This window comes from Perognathus longimembris, chromosome 2, assembly GCF_023159225.1.
Source record: "Perognathus longimembris pacificus isolate PPM17 chromosome 2, ASM2315922v1, whole genome shotgun sequence".
NCBI lineage: Eukaryota > Metazoa > Chordata > Mammalia > Rodentia > Heteromyidae > Perognathus > Perognathus longimembris.
In genome coordinates, this window is record NC_063162.1 from 32,844,639 (window position 1) to 32,862,488 (window position 17,850).

General features: G+C 37.7%; 1 protein-coding gene across 1 annotated transcript in view; it reads left to right on the top strand.

The window, feature by feature from the left end:
* LOC125343139 (neutral ceramidase-like) overlaps positions 1 to 17,850 on the top strand; it is a 45,281-nt gene that overhangs the window by 14,822 nt on the left and 12,609 nt on the right. The window contains 9 exon segments of the mRNA XM_048335414.1: positions 461 to 586; positions 3,735 to 3,821; positions 6,202 to 6,306; positions 6,431 to 6,512; positions 9,479 to 9,594; positions 10,378 to 10,466; positions 13,540 to 13,585; positions 14,259 to 14,345; positions 17,494 to 17,598. Coding sequence (XP_048191371.1) covers positions 461 to 586; positions 3,735 to 3,821; positions 6,202 to 6,306; positions 6,431 to 6,512; positions 9,479 to 9,594; positions 10,378 to 10,466; positions 13,540 to 13,585; positions 14,259 to 14,345; positions 17,494 to 17,598 — 843 coding nt within the window.

Consider the following 17,850-nt stretch of genomic DNA (forward strand, 5'->3'; position numbering starts at 1 on the left):
CCACTGGTATGTGAATATTTTAAATTCTAATTCACATTCCATTTTTTATATACATTATGGTTTTTATTTACTTTCATGAAGCTTACAATTTCTCTCAGAGACTTAAATTTCAGCAGATAGGAATATGCAATAATTTTTATGAAGCTAGAAAGATGATAAATGGTGATGTTAGCTTTTGTTTTCAAGTATAATAAATAATAAGCACCTTTTTAATGGTATAAGGAACATGAAGGAGAATGGAAAAGGACTTAACTGGCTCAGCTTTGCTCTTATACTGACTGCAATGTGACCCTTTTCAGAAATTGAAATGTTCTCAGAACATTGTCAGTCCCTTTTAATTGTATACAGGTGATTTTGAGGCACTTACCTGAGTAGATTCAATATTTGCAAGTGTAGTAGAAGTCATTATAGAAAATATGATGGAATCAAAGGCAATGATGTAATTTTGTTTGTTTGGTAGGGACCATTTGTTGCAGCCTTTGCTTCATCAAACTTAGGAGATGTGTCTTCCAACATTGCTGGGCCCCACTGTATCAACACAGGAGAAACTTGTGAAAATGCCCACAACACTTGTCCTATTGGCGGGGTAGGTGAGATAGTACATGGAGTTTCTGTTTTTGTGTCTTGTGTATATACTGCATGCTCAAAGGTATTTATCACTGGTTTCTAAGTATGTTCTCCTTCATACCCTGGCCTACTTAACTTCTGGCATCTGTTCTTATTTGGAGAAGCTGCCAAAATTAAGGTTTTGGGTGAGTCAAGTTGCAGTTTTCTCTTTGATTGGCCATAGAGTTCCTGGGTACTCTAAAATATTTTACATTTGTATATCTGAAGTTTAAAACTTGTACAAAAAAACTTCCTGTGGAGACATTTCTCATTGATTATGTATCTTTAGTATTTTAAAAATGCATAGTCATTAGGTGCTAGTGGCTGATGTGTATAATCCTAGCTACTCAAGGGTCTAAGTCCTAAGAATCCATATTCAAAGCTAGATGAGACTGGAGAGTCCACAAGACTGTTATCTCCAACTAACCACTACAAAGCTGGAAGTAAAATGAGGTTCAAGCGGTAGAGCACGAGCCTAGACCAAAACAAAACAAACGAAGGAAAAACAAAAAACAAAAAGCAGAAAAGAAACTAAGAAAGGGCACTCAGGCCCTGAGTGTGCGCGCGTGCATATACATACACATATATATTAGAAAAACAAATGTAGATTATATTACATAACATATTTATATTATTTATGATTATATAATATATACTACACATATTAAATAGATTATATTACATAATATATAGTCAACATCTCTTTTGCTCTCTTTTAAAATTACAAACAAAAACTTTGCTATAAAAATTCAACTAGTACAGATGCATAGAGATGATTACAATTCAAAATCCCTTTATACCCTTTCTTTTACCCACCTTGGTTTTCCAAGAAGTCATTTGTATACCTCTTCTATAGATTTATCTATTGTCATAAACAAGATGTTATGACTTATTTGTGGATTTTAAGACCTAGGTTTTCTACATCATTATGTCTTGGAAATCTTTTCATATTTATATTCACATCTGTATGGTGGTTTTCAAAGAGAGAAAATAAGTCCTGTTTATTTAACTCTTATCTCCACACTTCTTTGAGATTTAGTTTTCAACCTTGACATAAGTAACAGATGCTAGCTTCTGAGTTCTTATTCTTTGTGTTTATAGATCATACTACTTGCAACCTTATTTTTGTCATACATTGTTTATGGGCTTCATTTTGTTTTGGTTGACCCTACCCAATAAGCCATGCTGTGCTAAATAATACTTATTCACAGAGATATAAATTCATTGCCATTTTTCATTACATTATTACATACACTATTAATTTGTATCAAGTTTTAAGATTTCTTGTTAAATTCCAAGATATGTAAATATGTACAATTGAGTACTTTGGATCAGTTCAATACCTTGTGTTGGAATGTTAAATAATGTAGAGGAAAGGTCCTAATACATAATTCTGAGTAAGACAAATTGGATCTAATTTTGAATATTGTATATACAGTTGTAGTTTTCCAAAACACATGTTCAAGTTAAAAAAAGGGGGGGAGGGGACATCCAGGATTGTTAATGATAATTCTTTTGGCTTTCATGCTTTTCTGTAATAAACATACTTTACTCTTATAATCAGGAAAAATAAGAAGATTCTACTTTTCTCTTTTCTGCTTGTACACTGGATTGGCATTTCCCCCTTATGAACAGCCTTCCAGACGGCTTCTCTCCCCATCACAGGTGTGCTCACACGCACCGGTACATACTGCAGTCCTCTGTCACCTGTATGCTTATTTCCTCTGTTGTGGCTGGAATTACAGACATGGAACATCATACTCAGCTTGTTCTTTGAGATAGAGGATCACTAAAATTTGGTCTGGGCTGACCTGAAACCACAATCCTCCTGTGTTGGCCTCCCAAGTAGCTGCAATTACTGTCTTCGGGGACCACTATACCACCCCATTCTTCTATGAGATTATTTCATTTAACATTCTGGCCTCCAGTTCCATCAATATTCCTGCAAATCATAGGATTTTATCATTATTTCATTTCATCATTTTTTCCTTATTCGTTCATCCATTCATAGGGATCATAGTAGATTCTATACCATAGCTATTATAAATAGTGTTGCAAATAATCACAGGAGTGTAGGGAATTGATACAATGTTTCATGTCTTTTGTATATACAAAGGGTGATTTTTCTTACTGAATTTTGTAAGCTTCTAAAACATTGATGTCTTAGTGTATTTGTCATAAACAGTGGGGCAGTTTCTCCTAGTTCATCAGTTGTTTTTCAGCCTTACTTTTTTCTTCCATGTAGTCGTTTAAAGTGGTTACATGGTAAGAATCTCTATGCCTGTTCTTTATTTTCTATAGAAGACTCCACACTTTAAACTGTGAAACACGTTCATGTGTATCTTCCTTTGTATGTTCTTGATGCCACTGATAATGCTTAAATATTAGATCAATCTCAAACTTTTCTGATATAAGAAACAAGAAATAGAGACTGCCAGATTTGTTCATTTCCCTCCGAGTGCCAGGTAGTAGTTCCGATAGAACTGTAGCAAAGTTTTACTCAACGGGAATCCTTGCTTTTACTTACCTTTACTTATCCCAGGCAAGCATAAGTAAAAGGAAGACATGCTTACAAGAACGGACACAGCATCTAGTGATTGCTCAGATATCCGCAACCTATATATTCTGCAATAGTTTTATTTCAAGAACTTGAGCCTCAACTTCCTTTCCTTGTTTTTTCTTCAATTACTGAGGCTTGAATTCAGGTTCAGGGCACTCTTGTCCTTAGGTTTGTCACTAAAGGCTGGCACTCTGTCACTTAAACCACAGCCATACTTCTGGCTTTTTTACTGGTTAGAGATCAGAATCTCAAGGAAATTTGTTTGGGCTGGCCGTGAACCACAATCTTCAGATCTCAGATTTCTGAGTTGTTAGCTTTGTGATAATAAACCACCTGTGCCTGACTTCAACTTTCCAACATATAACAGGTAGTCAGTAGAATAGATACTTTCTGAAAAATGCCCTTTGTTTCAATTCTGTGTATGATATTGCATGTGAACTGAATATCAGAAAAGAAATGCTAGGAAATGAGATGTAACAAATATGCTTAGATTCAGTTGTAATTTTTCATTTCTTAAAAAGAAAAAAACTATGTTGCTAAGAGTTCATCTTCTCTCCTTACATTCCAGCCTACCAAGTGCATGGCTCATGGACCTGGAAAAGATATGTTCGAAAGCACACAAATGATAGGGCGGGCCATTTACCAGAGAGCAAAGGTAAGCCGTAGATCCATGAATTTCATCTTCACTTAAAATCATCCTATGAAAGCCATGAGTTCCTTCATTAGGATATCAATAATTGCAAGGGAGAAGCAAGAGCTCAGACTGCCACAGGAATCTAGAAGACATCACCTATGAAGGCTGACTTTGCCAGCCACACAGGAATTGCCTCTGCTGGGGAAGGATTGAAAAAACTTTCTGTTTTAGAATGATTACACATCCAGAGCACTTGCCTTAGACAGAAGAAGATGGATAGATGTAAAGATATTTTAATTTTGTTTTTGATTAATGGCCACACTGATCCAGATTCTCATAAATCTCACTGGTCTGGTCTGCCCAAAGTTATCTGGACCAGCTCTGCATCTTGGCTTCCAGTTAGTTCTTTATTTGGCTTTTATTGTTGTTGTTCTATTTGGTATAGATAGTATGAGATCCAAGCTGGACTCATAATATGATTCTGCTACCTGTGCTTCCTGAGTAGCTGGGATTATAGCAGTGTATCAGTGTACTGAGCTCATGTTTTCTCTTAAGCTCATATTTTCTTTTAAAGAGACTTTCTGGTGAAAAGAGAATGGATTATAATGATGTGGCTATGAATTCACTATTAATGTTAACTTTCTGCTTCTCCTCAAATTTATCTTTTATTTTGCCCTCATGTTTTCTATCAGATTCTATGGAGACAGATTTCATTAATGTTTTTTGGAGACAGATTTATATTTATAAAGGAAGACATCGGAATGACATGTACCTGATAGTTAAATCTCTCTTTTATAATAGATAATTCAAGCCTTTGTTGTGTGTGTGTGTATGTGCGTGTGTGTTGCGTGTGTGTGTGTGTATTTAAGTAAATAATTTATTACCAGAGTTCTAAAATGTCCCAGGAGCAATAAAGGCAGAGCTGAAGTGCCTTTAAAAACATCAGACACAAGAGTGCTAGCAGTAGTCAGCCTAATTGCTAAAGTTTCTTTTTAATTAGGGTGATATCATCAGTGGGTTATTCCAAATTAACAAATTCTATTTAGGATGTGGGCTTGTGACACACTTTGATGTCAGAAATTTTGTTACCTTCCTGGGTCTGGGAGTCAAGGAATATTCTGCATTCTCTTCTTAGCAAGGCAAACTTCCTCTTAATTAGGAGAGAACGGCTGTAGCTGGGGTTCTGGGCACTTATCCTGAGAGCTTCTATGTGGCCATTGAAGATGAGGACAGAGTGGAAGTGACCTAGGCTTCAGCCTAGCTGAAGGGACTTGTGCTGGCCATAATTCACTTGTATGTCTGAAACCCATGAACCAACATAAACCTATCCAAATACATTGGACTGACAGTTCCCACAAGATTGAAAATGCATCATCTGGTTCTATTAAGAAACACCCTTTGCTCCTCCCACCCCGAAAGATCAGATCATCAATTTGGGAGCTGATGTACAATTGGGGTCTGATTTCTTTTTTTTTTTTTTTTTTTTTGCCAGTCCTGGGCCTTGAACTCAGGGCCTGAGCACTGTCCCTGGCTTCTTTTTGCTCAAGGCTAGCACTCTGCCACTTGAGCCACAGTGCCACTTCTGGCCGTTTTCTGTATATGTGGTGCTGGGGAATTGAACCCAGGCCCTCATGTATACAAGGCAAGCACTCTTGCCACTAGGCCATATCCCCGGCTGGTTCTCATTTCTTTTAAGTGTCTACTTGGCCCTGGCCTGTCAAACTCAAGGATCTTGAGAAAGAAAACTTCAAAAACAATACTATGTTATGTATATAAGTGCAGCCTTTCTGTCCATCTGTCCATCACCTTGACAATAAAATTAAATCAATAAAAAAGAATACTAAGATAGGCAGGCTCTCATTTGCCCAAATGAGAAGTGTTTTGCCCTCTTTTATCTTAAATTTTCTTGGATAGTTGTGGATGGTAGGCCATCCTTATAATCTCTGCTACTTGGGTGGTAGAGATATAAGGAACACCATCCCAGGCTGGCCTGGGCAAAATCTAGGCTCCACTTGAAAAATAAACTAAAATTTTAAAAAAGAAACAACAAAATAGGAGATGACACAAGTAGTATAGTATCAGCATAGCAAATGCATACTTTGCTTAGCTGTCTTTCAAGTGGTATTAGTGCTATTTTTGTCACAACCTGTACAACTAGAACCTTGTATTTGTAGGGTATAAACACAGAGCAACAGTCTCCTGGCCTTCAAGTTTCTGGGACTCACCTGGGCTTGGTGGAGCTAGCCACATGGGGTGGGCAGCAGCTATTTACAGCATTCAGTAGAGCACCTCCTAGTGGAGGAATGCTTTCCAAACTGGTGCTTCCTGAGGCCACAGGAATTCACCACCCTGTCCCCTCAGCAATTTCCTTTGGGACAGTAATTCTGCATGGTTCTTCTAGGAACTCTACACCGCTGCCTTCAAAGAGGTGACAGGACCGGTGGCTGCTGCTCACCAGTGGGTGAACATGACAGATGTGAGCATCCAGCTCAATTCCACACACACAGTAAGTGTGGCAAGTCATGTGGGTCATGCCAAAGGGATTGAGTGTTGGGGCCATCATGTTATTACTTGTTGTTGACTTTACTTTCCTCTTTGCTTTTGTTGTGCTTTAAAAATCTTTCCTTTAGGTGAAGACATGTAAACCAGCCTTGGGCTACAGTTTTGCAGCTGGCAGCATGGATGGAGTCTCAGGCCTCCCTATTACGCAGGGTAAGCTTTAAGTCAGTGGGAGCCACACTCCCCATGTTTCTCTTACTCATGAGGTTTAACTACATCATGATTTTAATTTCTAACCTCAGGAGTCAACAGTTTTTCAAGGTTTGTGTATGTTAGGTCAGGTTTGATCTCCTAGAGGTAGAAATCTTTTTAACTTTGCTTTCTGCTCATTCAGCCTTAGGGACAAATTCTCTTTTAATTCCATTGTATTGATAACTTTAGTGAATGTACTTAATTAATTTATGATTATTCGTGTGTGTGTGTGTGTGTGTGTGTGTGTGTGTGTGTGTGTGTGTGTGATTCATAGGGCTTCCTCTAGTTTCTGGGCACTGTTCTTGAGCTTTTTTGTTCAAGGCCAGTGCTCTATCACTTGAGGCAAATCTCCTCTTCTGGCTTTTTGGTGGTTAACTGGAGATAGGAGTCTCAAGAACTTTCTCACTCTGGCTGACTTAGAGCTACCATCTCTAGATCTCAGTGCCCTGAGTAGGCAGTATTGCGGGCACAAGTCCCCAACATCTGGCTTTTTATGATTACTCTAAATTGATAATCAATTTTATAACCTTATGAGATGCAGAATATTATCTTAGGTTCTAACTTTTCCAATACCTGTTCTTCTTTGACATCTTGATGGCAGCCCTTCTATTGGGTGTGGGGCTTATGGATTTTGGAGTTTTCAGTCCTACCTAGCAGCATCACACATAGCTAAAGTGCAGGTGCTAGACACAGTGTGGTGCTCACTTTCCATTGCAACCCTCGGTGGGTGATAGCACTCCTTATCAGGGAATCTGGGGCATTTGGCCTTGGAGTCCTTTACTTCTGCAGCTACCTGTTGCTTGAACTTCCTGTAGGACCATGTCAGACTCCTCCCTCTCCACTTCTTGCTATTTTGTTTGTTTAGTACAGATGCTTGGGATTGAACTCTTTTTTTGCCAGTCCTGGGGCTTGAACTCTGGGCCTGAGCACTGTCCCTGGCTTCTTTTTGCTCAAGTAGCACTCTGCCACTTGAGCCACAGTGCCATTTCTGGCCTTTTCTATTTATATGGTGCTAAGGAATCAAACCCAGGGCTCCATGTATACAAGGCAACCACTCTTGCCACTATGCCATATTCCCAGCCTGGGCTTGAACCCTTGAACTCAGTCCTTCATCCCCTGTAGAGGCTTTTTCTCTCATAGCTGGCTGGTGTTTTGGTTCCAGCCCCACAACCACTTGTGGTCATATTCCACTCAGGTACTGTGGCAGAATGTGTCAGGACTAACTGAGCTCTATACATTGTAAGATATAACATTGTCTCTAGTCCAAAGTGGTTGAGATCACTTTGACTTTGTTGTTTGCTCAATAAATGAGCTATGGTTCATCCCATTTTTCTCACTTTCCCACATATGTTCAAAACCATACTTAAAACACTAGTAGTCACAGACATATTAAATTCCTTGGAACTGGGTATGGTTAACTAGAGCTCCCAAATTTTCAACACTATCTAACTTACAGATCAATTTGTTTGCCAAGCTTTCTTTTTATCACTTTAATAAAACTGAAATGGGTTTATTTAATTTCATTTTGGATTAGCATCTTTGTGATTAGATGTTATTTTCTCCTCTTCTGTCTGAGGGGGATGAAGAGTAAGGGTGGTTTGGGTTTCAGTTGTCATCTTAGATCAGTCTTCTACATTTTTTTTGAGACAGAATCTATGTAGATGACAGAATCTAGCTATGTAGACCAGGCAGGTCTCAAACTTGTGGTCCTCTTGTTTCTCCCTTCTGAGTACTGGACATATAGGCATGTACCACCATGCCTACCTCTTCCTAATTCCTTCCCTTTTACTTATTTCTAATTTCACTCTACTGTGGTTGAAACACAAAACTCTATCATTTTATTTTTACCTTCTAAAATGTGTTGAGTTTTGTTTTACACTCTGTCCTAGGTGATTTTTCCATGTGCACTTGAAAATAAAATACATTTTATTGTTGGATGGAATAATTGATTTGTTATCTGTTAGAACTAGTTGATTTCTAGCAGTGTTCAAGTTTTCTATGTCTTGGCTAATCTTCCTGATTGTTCTATTCATCATTAAATGTTTTGACATTATTAATGAATTTCTTATTTTTCCTTTCCTTTCTGTTGGTTTTATTTAATTTTTTGCTCTGCTATTAGGTACCTAAGTGTTTTAAGCTGCTGTGTTTTCCTGATCATTAAAGTTTCTGAATTCATAGTTTTTTTAATAGTTAAAGTATTTTGTCTGACATTATGCATTTGGGGCTTGCTTTTTGTTTTTACTCTATGTGTATGTGTGTTTGGATGAAGGTTCAAAAGGGATTGTTTCAGAGACACAAGCCAGACAACTGACATTGCAATGTATTCCTATTTTTAAATAGGGAAAATGTAGCCTGGCATTAGTGGCTCAAGCCTGCAATCCTAGCTACTCAGGTGGTTGAGATCTGAAGATCACCATATGAAGTCAGCCCTAGCAGGAAAGTCTGTGAAACTCTTTATCTCCAGTTAACCACTAAAATGCACAAACTGGAGTTGTGGCTCAAGTGGTAGAATGCTAGTCTTCAGCCAAAAAGCTCAGGAATACCAAGCAGGCCTCAAGTTCAAGCCTTAGGACTGGCACACCAAAAAAAAAAAAGGATGATGTAGCTTACACATATGTTCATTAAATCAAAATGTTTTCACTTACAAAATAAACCAGATGAATAGAAATAAAATCTTGAGGAAATTGAGCCCAATACATTGTCTGAATTCTCTTGTACACTCAGAACATCTAACTAAATAAGATGATTATTTTGTAACACACAGGAAATAATGCTTCTTCTATTGTTCAAAATGTTTGAATAACTGGACAACAACCTTCATAAAACCTCTGAAGCCTCTAGAAGGATACTTGTTCAATATTTGTGCCAGTGGTCCTTCTTTTAGAGGGAAGTCCAAGGAATCACACTGAGTGTAACATTCCTTGTAGGGACAACAGAGGGGGATCTGTTTTTGGAAATGATTCGGGACCTGGTCCTGGGTAGACCATCTGATGAAATCAAAGAATGTCATAAGCCAAAGCCAATCCTTTTTCACACTGGAGAGGTAAGGCAGTTGGTTATCATATGAAATTCGTGTATGGTGGTTTCATAACCATCAGATAATGAATGAGAGATGCCCACTGTCAGAAGAGATTTTCTTTAGTTACTCTTTCATAAATAATTTAATATTAAAATATTCTTTTAACACTTCCATTGGAACATGCTTTTCACATTCTCAATGTTTTAACATCACTCCAGTATTTATAAATATATAGCTGGTTTGAATGAGCAAGATTTTTTTTAATGCGTTTAAAAAATAGTCTACTAAAAATTCTTAGGGAAGAAATGAAAGTAAAGGAAGAAATAGGAAGATAGGCTACCCAGATTGGAATGTGGAAAAGCCTAGGTTCTCTTGGAGAAGCCTTGCAAGATAAAGCAAGATGTGGGAACTGTAAACTTAAAGTGGAATTAGGGTCAAGTGCTAATAGGGTACATGATTTCACATGACATTCATCATGTGTAAGGACAATTATACACTATTCTAAGGAACACTGCATAATTTGTTACCTACTGTTACTCCAGAATGACAGATCAACCCCAAACTTAATTGATATGCTCAGATACCTGAAGCATTAACATGAAAAAAGCACATGTTTTGATCAAGATATATATAGCCACTGGATATATTTAATATATGTTAAGTTAGGAGAAAATCTTTGGCAGGACAAGCATACACGTTAAAATGAGCTTCAAATATTTGTCTTTGAATAACAAAAGTTCTGTGATCATATATCTGCTTATTACAGAAGGCATAATTTACTTAACACAATTTTCTTCCTTTGATTAGCTATTTATCCCTCATCCCTGGCATCCAGATATTGTTGATGTTCAGATAATTACTCTTGGGTTCTTGGCCATAGCTACTGTTCCTGGGGAATTTACGTGAGTTCTTCTTTTTAAAACTTAGTTTCAAAATGTACTAGCTGTGTGTTCTGCTTAGAAATATTAGTTACAAAAAGACAAGTGCATCTCTTCAAATACTTTGGCGACTGTGACAAATATATCTGCCCTCTTTTAGTGAGGCTTCTGAAGAATAAGTCTCTCTATGCCTATTACTCGTGGGCAACTAGCAGCAAATGTGAAAATTGACAAACTTTTTATCTTAAAGCAAAATGATGCCATTAGTTATGCCATTACAAACACTTGAAATAGTACTAAAATGAAGTTACACATAATGATCAGTTTACATGTTTAAAAACATGGGAGTGTTTTAAACCTTCTTCATATATCATCTTACTTATCTTAGTAAATTGAAAATTCATACTTTTTAGTTGCTCAGGCCCTCCCTACATCTTGAAATTATCCTTGAATTAATTTTTCATCAGCAAATCTTGTGCATTCTACATTCTTTTCATGTTTTGTAATCATCCTCCCTCTATGCCACTACTCCTGTTACTTATGCAGAGCTTCTGCAGGGCAAAGGACATAGCTCGCAAGATAAACAGAAAGCCCACAGACTGGGAGAAGATCTTTCTGGACATTCAATGGACAAAGGCCTCAAATCTAAAATATATGGAGAACTAAAAAAATTAAATTCCTCCAAAACAAAACCGCAAAGAACCAATAGCCCCCTCAACAAGTGGGCTAATGACTTAAAAAGTGACTTCTCTGAGGAGGAAATTGAGAATGGCTAAGAAACATATGAAAAAGTGCTCTACATCACTGGCCATAAAGAAATGCAAATTAAAAAAACATTGAGATTCCACCTCAACCCAGTAAGAATGTCTTTTATCAAGAAAACCAACAATAATAAATGTTGGAGGGGATGTGGCCAAAAGGGAGCCCTACTTCATTGTTGGTGGGAATGTAAACTGGTTCAACCACTCTGGAAAATGGTATGGAGATTCCTCAGAAGGCTAAACATAGAGCTCCCCTATGACCCAGCAGCCCCACTTTTGGGCATCTACCCAAAAGAACACAAACAAGAACACACTAAAGCCACCAGCACAACAATGTTCATCGCAGCACAATTTTTCATAGCTAAAATATGGAACCAACCTAGATGCCCCTCAGTAGATGAATGGATCAGGAAAATGTGGTACATTTTCACAATGGAATTTTATGCCTCTATCAGAAAGAATTACATTGCCCCATTTGTAAGGAAATGGAAGGACTTGGAAAAAATTATACTAAGTGAAGTGAGCCAGACCCAAAGAAACATGGACTCTATGGTCTCCCTCATAGGGAATAATTAGCACAGGTTTAGGCGAGTCACAGCAGAGGATCACAAGAGCCTAATTGCTATGCCTCTATGAATGCATAAGATAATGCTAAGTGAAATGAACGCCATGTTATGGAAATGAGTGTCATATCACTGTTGTAATTACTTTCAACATGCCATGTGAAACCGTAGCTTCTATTGTTGATGATCCACCTGTATCCCCTTCCTGTCATTGTACCCTCACTATCACTGTATCTCATCTGAGTACACTGGAAACTGTATATACCGGTATTAGAACTAGGGAAGAGAAAGGGAATATCAAAATTGAGAGACAAAGGATAAAAAGACAAATGACTCCAAAAGCAATACTTGCAAAACCATTTGGTGTAAACCAACTGAACAACTCATGGGGGAGAGGGTAAAGGGGAGGGGGGAAAGGGAAATGAGGGTGGAGGTAACAAACAGTACAAGAAATGTACCCAAGGCCTAATGTGTGAAACTGTAACCTCTCTGTACATCACTTTGACAATAAATAGAAAAAAACAAACCCTCCCGTTCAACATGCTTGATTTCTCCTTTACTCCTGTATAGCCTTCTTTCAGCAAATCAGCCAGATTAATTATTCTAACATTAGTTACCTAAGTTAAATCATATTACTTTGCTGCTCAGTTCTCCAAGTCCCACCAAGCTTTCCATCTCTTTTTAGGCATAGCCTTACAACCTCACAATCTCTCACAAGTTTCCACACGTTCTGTTCCTCAGGAAGGTCCTGGGTGTGACTTTTCCCCATCTTCCACCTTTGCTTACTCCAGCACCAGCCATCTTGTTTATTGTCAAGGTGTTGCCTGTGGGGGAAATCCACATGCTCTTCCTAAGCTCACTAAGATTGCTCTTGACTGAGGGCCTTTGGACTCCATGTGAAGTGCAGTCCCTTCAGTTAGTCTCATTACTTACTACATCTACTCTTCTTTAAAAGAAATTTATCTTTAAGTAGTTGTTGAAAGGCATTTTGATTCAACATGTCAATTTATGTGTGTGATGCATGTTGATCAATGTCATCCGTTTTATCATTCTGCCCCATCAATCCCAACCCTAACCATCCTTTCAAGTTTCCTAGTTTCATTTTCATATATGTACATTGAATATTATGACTGTATTTTCCAGTGTTCTCCTCTCCAGCTAGCTAAACCTTTTATTTATTTAGTTTTGTTTAGATTTCCAATATGGTTGGCATTTCTGCCTGTACTACCTAAAATACTTTCACTCACGACTGCCAATCACATTAGCACTGCCACTGTTGTCACTACCACAATGACCACCACCACTTCCTTTCATCCCTACCCTGTGCTCATCACTATCTCACTTTTATATTTACTTGTTGACTGTTCCCCACTCTTGAATCATCAGCACCTAGAAGTAGTCCTTTCATGTAGCCTAAACCCAGCTGGTATACTTACTCCCTACTCCTCATCTCTTACTAACATAGAATGCAATTGATTGATTTTGTGGGGTCAGTGAATAGAAAATAAAGATGATCTTTGGTTAGTGATATCACCTACTGATTGTGTTTCTTTCTTTTGGCCCATTTGGCTGCTGCCAATTTAAGATTTTCTTGGAATATAGGACAATCAGCAAAAAAATTGAACTTTTGCTTTGGATCCTCATTAAATTTTATGTAATTTATTGATAGGTTATGAGCCAGGACAATGGTTTTGCTTTTACTGCAAATCTTTTTGAATACTTCCATATATCTGAATGGGTAAAACATTCATGGATTTCTTTTTCTTGACTCACAACCATGTCTGGACGAAGACTTCGAGAGGCAGTTCAAGCAGTGAGTAAAATATACAATAAAATATCTACATATTTATATTTTGTGAAGAGGAAAAAAAAATCCTGCTCCTCTAATTGTACATTCTTAAATTTTTTCCTAAAATGAATAGAATTTCTTCCCTTAGATAAAAAACATTAATTTCAAGATAACTCCTAGCCATTTGTTTCAAGAATTTCCTAAGACAACTATAAGATTCTTCTCTGTTGATGTGACCATTAAAATATCCACAGGGCTGGGAATATGACCTAGTGGTAGAGTGCTTGCCTTGCATACATGAAGCCCTGGGTTTGATTCCTCAGCACCACATATATAGAAAAAAGCCAGAAGTGGCATTGTAGCTCAAGTGGTAGAGTGTTAGCCTTGAGCAAAAAGAAGCCAGGAACAGTGCTCACGCCCTGAGTTCAAGTCCCAGGGCTGGCAAAAAACAAAAAAAGCAAAAATTATCCACAGGCGTACCAATTTGCCCAGCAAATGTAGAGTATCTTTCTAATTTTTCCTAAAGGACTCTTCAGTACCTCTGTATTCCTTTGTGGTTTTGTCATTGAGAGGATTTCACTAAGAATCACTAGCAATTCACTAGCAATTCTGATAAATTAATTGTATCTTAAATATAACTGAGAAATAATAACTTTAAATGAATAATAATTTTACTAGGCTTCATTTTCCGTCCTAGGAATTTGCATCTTACGGGATGAAAGATATGACTGTTGTGATTTCAGGCTTGTGTAATACACAGACACATTACATTGCCACTTATGAGAATACCAGGTAAAGTAAAACTTTCTCACATTTAAATAAAGTCTACCATTATGAACACTTCTGTGTCAAATGAGATTTTCTAGGCTTCTCAATAATGTTTCTGAGACTTGCCTTTGTTTTAGGTGGCACTGTAAGAGAAAGATGAGCCAAAGGTGATTGTTTGGAGTTTTAGGTTCATCACTTCCAGTCAGACCAAAATTCTAATCTCATTGACTTCCACCATCCCTAAAAACAATGATTTTTGTCAGAGGTGCAAATAACTATTTTGGTGCCTTAAACATGGGAAAACTCTCAGTGACAGAAACTATTTATTGAAAGCATTATTTATTGAATGCACTTTAAAACAATCTTAAATAATCTTTATAGTATAACACACACACACACACACACATATCACAAGCAATAGTGTTCAGATAATTTAGGACATCCTGAAGAGTGATATTGTTTCTCTGTTTCTAAGCAGTCTAGAATATGGTCCGTGTACCTTTCAAGTAGTTTGACTCTGAATATACTCTAAAGTTCCACAACAAATACATTCTAATACAATTGGTAGTATATCATGCTTAACCATTCAGCAGCATGTGTCCTTAGCAAATTATATCAGCAGTGGAGTCTCTGCTGTTGTCTGTCCTCTATTTGCTATACTAAAGGTTTATGCTTTTAGGAAATTTTGTTTGTGTTAGTCAGCTTTCCATCACTATGAAAAACACACACAAACAATACACCTGACTGTATCCACTGAGAAAGAAGAGAGATTGTGCTGTCTCATATGATTGGGGAAACACATTGCTTTTAGATCTTGGTGAAGGTTCAGGATGGCAATACAAGGAGTATGTGGTAGAGCTAATCTGTTTAACTAGTTGCCAGGAATTGAGGAGAAGAAGAGAAAGGGGCTTATGTCTCAGCATCTTAGCATATTCTGCCACTGTCCTAAAGGTTTCCTACTATAGGAGTAGGAACTTACTAAATTTCTATTATCTTTAAATAGCACTTTGCTGGAGACTACGTCTTTACCACATATTACCTGTGGAAGGTATTTTAGATCCAAACTTTACTATTGTTGAATAAATGTTTCTGAGGTAAAATGTAATAGAAATAACAATATCTCTTTTCACTCTTCTCTGTTATTTAGCATTTCCTTCAATTATGAATCTCAGTAATAATGCAATAATAATATTAGCAGTATTTCTGACTTAGTCCCCAATAGGAATCACAATATTTTGATATGATATATAGCTATTGTAGACCCAGAAGTGTCTTTTATTCTTATTTTGAATGAAAAATAGCATTCAATCTGTATCTACTCATATCCACTATTAGATCATGTTGCATTGTAGTGTAGTGAAGTAGAATAAGCATTGCTATCTCACAAAATTGTTATAGACTGAAAAGAATATTTCAACCTAAGTGGTTTCCCTTGCCAACCTCACATATTTTTTTGTTTTATGCACTTAGAACAGTTATTTTGAGAAGGTTCTATAGGTCCCAAAAGATTGTCAAAAATATTCTTAGCATGAAGAGCTTGTTCAGGGTTGTGCTCCTGGAAGGATTACTATGCACTCATTAATTAATTAGGTCAACATATGCAAACTGTGACAGATAATCTCAGTCTGTTCCTAGAGCATAGCAATAAGAATAATATAAAAAATCTGTTCCTACCCTCAAGACCCCTAGAAGCTAATGTTTTAGTAGACAGAGAGAGGAAAGAAGATGGTCCAACTTTTGTGGAGAGTATGTCTTGCATGACTTAAAAAAACTAGGAGGGAGTTCCAAATTATACTGAATATTGGAGGATGTTGACTGGTCTACATGAAGGAAGATGCAACCCCTATATGATTTCTTAAGACCAAGTGAAGGCTGTTCAAATACAAACTAGGAAGGTGTTTTGTACACAGAGGAGCACATGTAAAAGCCTAGAGGGGCAGACTTTGCCCTCTGATAGGCTAGAGTTAGTGGAGTACCATGTAGTAAATGTGATGAAGACATGAGGGCTAGTGTGGTAGGCAGAGTTTGGTGAAAGGAACAATCGTAAGTACAGTACAGCAAAGCTTTGGCTTGGTAGGATGGCACTAGAGATTTGCAGTAGGACCCAAAGCAGAAGAATTCTTTGATCCCTTTTGTGATTTAGAAAGGTCTCTAGGATGGCAGTGTTGAAAATGAACTGGAAAGGCATATATAAAGCTAGAACTGACTAAAAATGTTTTAGTTAAGATCTGGGTGAGAAGTGAGCACTTGAACACAGGTAAAGACAGACAAAAGAGAATGACATACTTGAGTTTTGTTTTTGTGTGTGTGTGTGTGCCTGTCCTGGGGCTTGAACTCAGGGCCTGGGCACTGTGGCCCTGAGTTGTTTTTGGTCAACGCTAGTGTTCTACCACTTGGAGCCACAGTGCTATTCTCAGCTTTTTGGTATTGAATTAGAGCTAAGAGTGTCATGGACTTTCCTGCCCACGCTGGTTTTGAATGGTGATTTTCAGATCTCAGCCGACTAAGGATCCAGGATTACAGGTATGAGCCACTGATGCCTTGGCATACTTAAGAATTTTATGAAAGTGGAATGACATGATGTGTAGACCTAACAGGATATAGGATTGGGAGGAAAGAGGGTTCTAAGATGACCCTCACAGTGGGCGGATGGCATCCACTGGGATGCAGAAGGCGATAGGCATATCTGATGCTGAGTACCCTTTTAGATTGGATGTCTTTGAAATTCTGCTGGAAAAAAGCAGAAGGCTAGGAGTGCAGATTAAGGATTAACTTGGCTTTATCTCACAGCTCTCTACTGGGTTAAAAGTCTTTTTTACAGAGGATACCAACGGCATCCAATTTATTCAAGAGTCATTGAACAAAACTCCTTTCCTCCTTATTTTTCAATGTGCTCTGAGGGAAAGCATTCATATTATAAGTATTTACAATAATCACATGCTCAATAGCTTTCAGATTAATGGAGCGACAATGTAAATGGCATAAGCAAAGAGAACATGCTGCCTTTCATACCTAGCTGGTGAGAGCCATTTGCTTTGGCTGGTAAATGGAAATTTTCACTGTTTTCACAAATAGCATTGAAGATTATGCTGGGGTTGAACAATGTGAGATGTCCAAACATCACTGGACTGAAATACACAGAACCAACATACTTTACATTGCTTTCTCTGCAGGCTCAGCGGTATGAGGCAGTGTCTACAATTTATGGGCCTCATACTTTGTCTGCCTATCTCCAGCTCTATAAAGCCCTGGCTAAGGCTATTGCTATGGTAATCGAAGTGTGTGTGTGTGTGTGTGTATGTGTGTGTGTGTGTGTGTGTGTGTGTGTGTGTTTCCTCAGGGAAGGTATAGTGGGAAGCAAGAGAAAACCTTAGTTTCATGTGTTTAATGGCTTTGACAAGTTGTCTTTTTTTTTTTTTTTTTTTTTTTTGTGCCAGTACTGGGGCTTGGACTCAGGGCCTGAGCAATGTCCCTGAGCTTCTTTGCTCAAGGCTAGCACTCTACCACTTGAGCCACAGTGT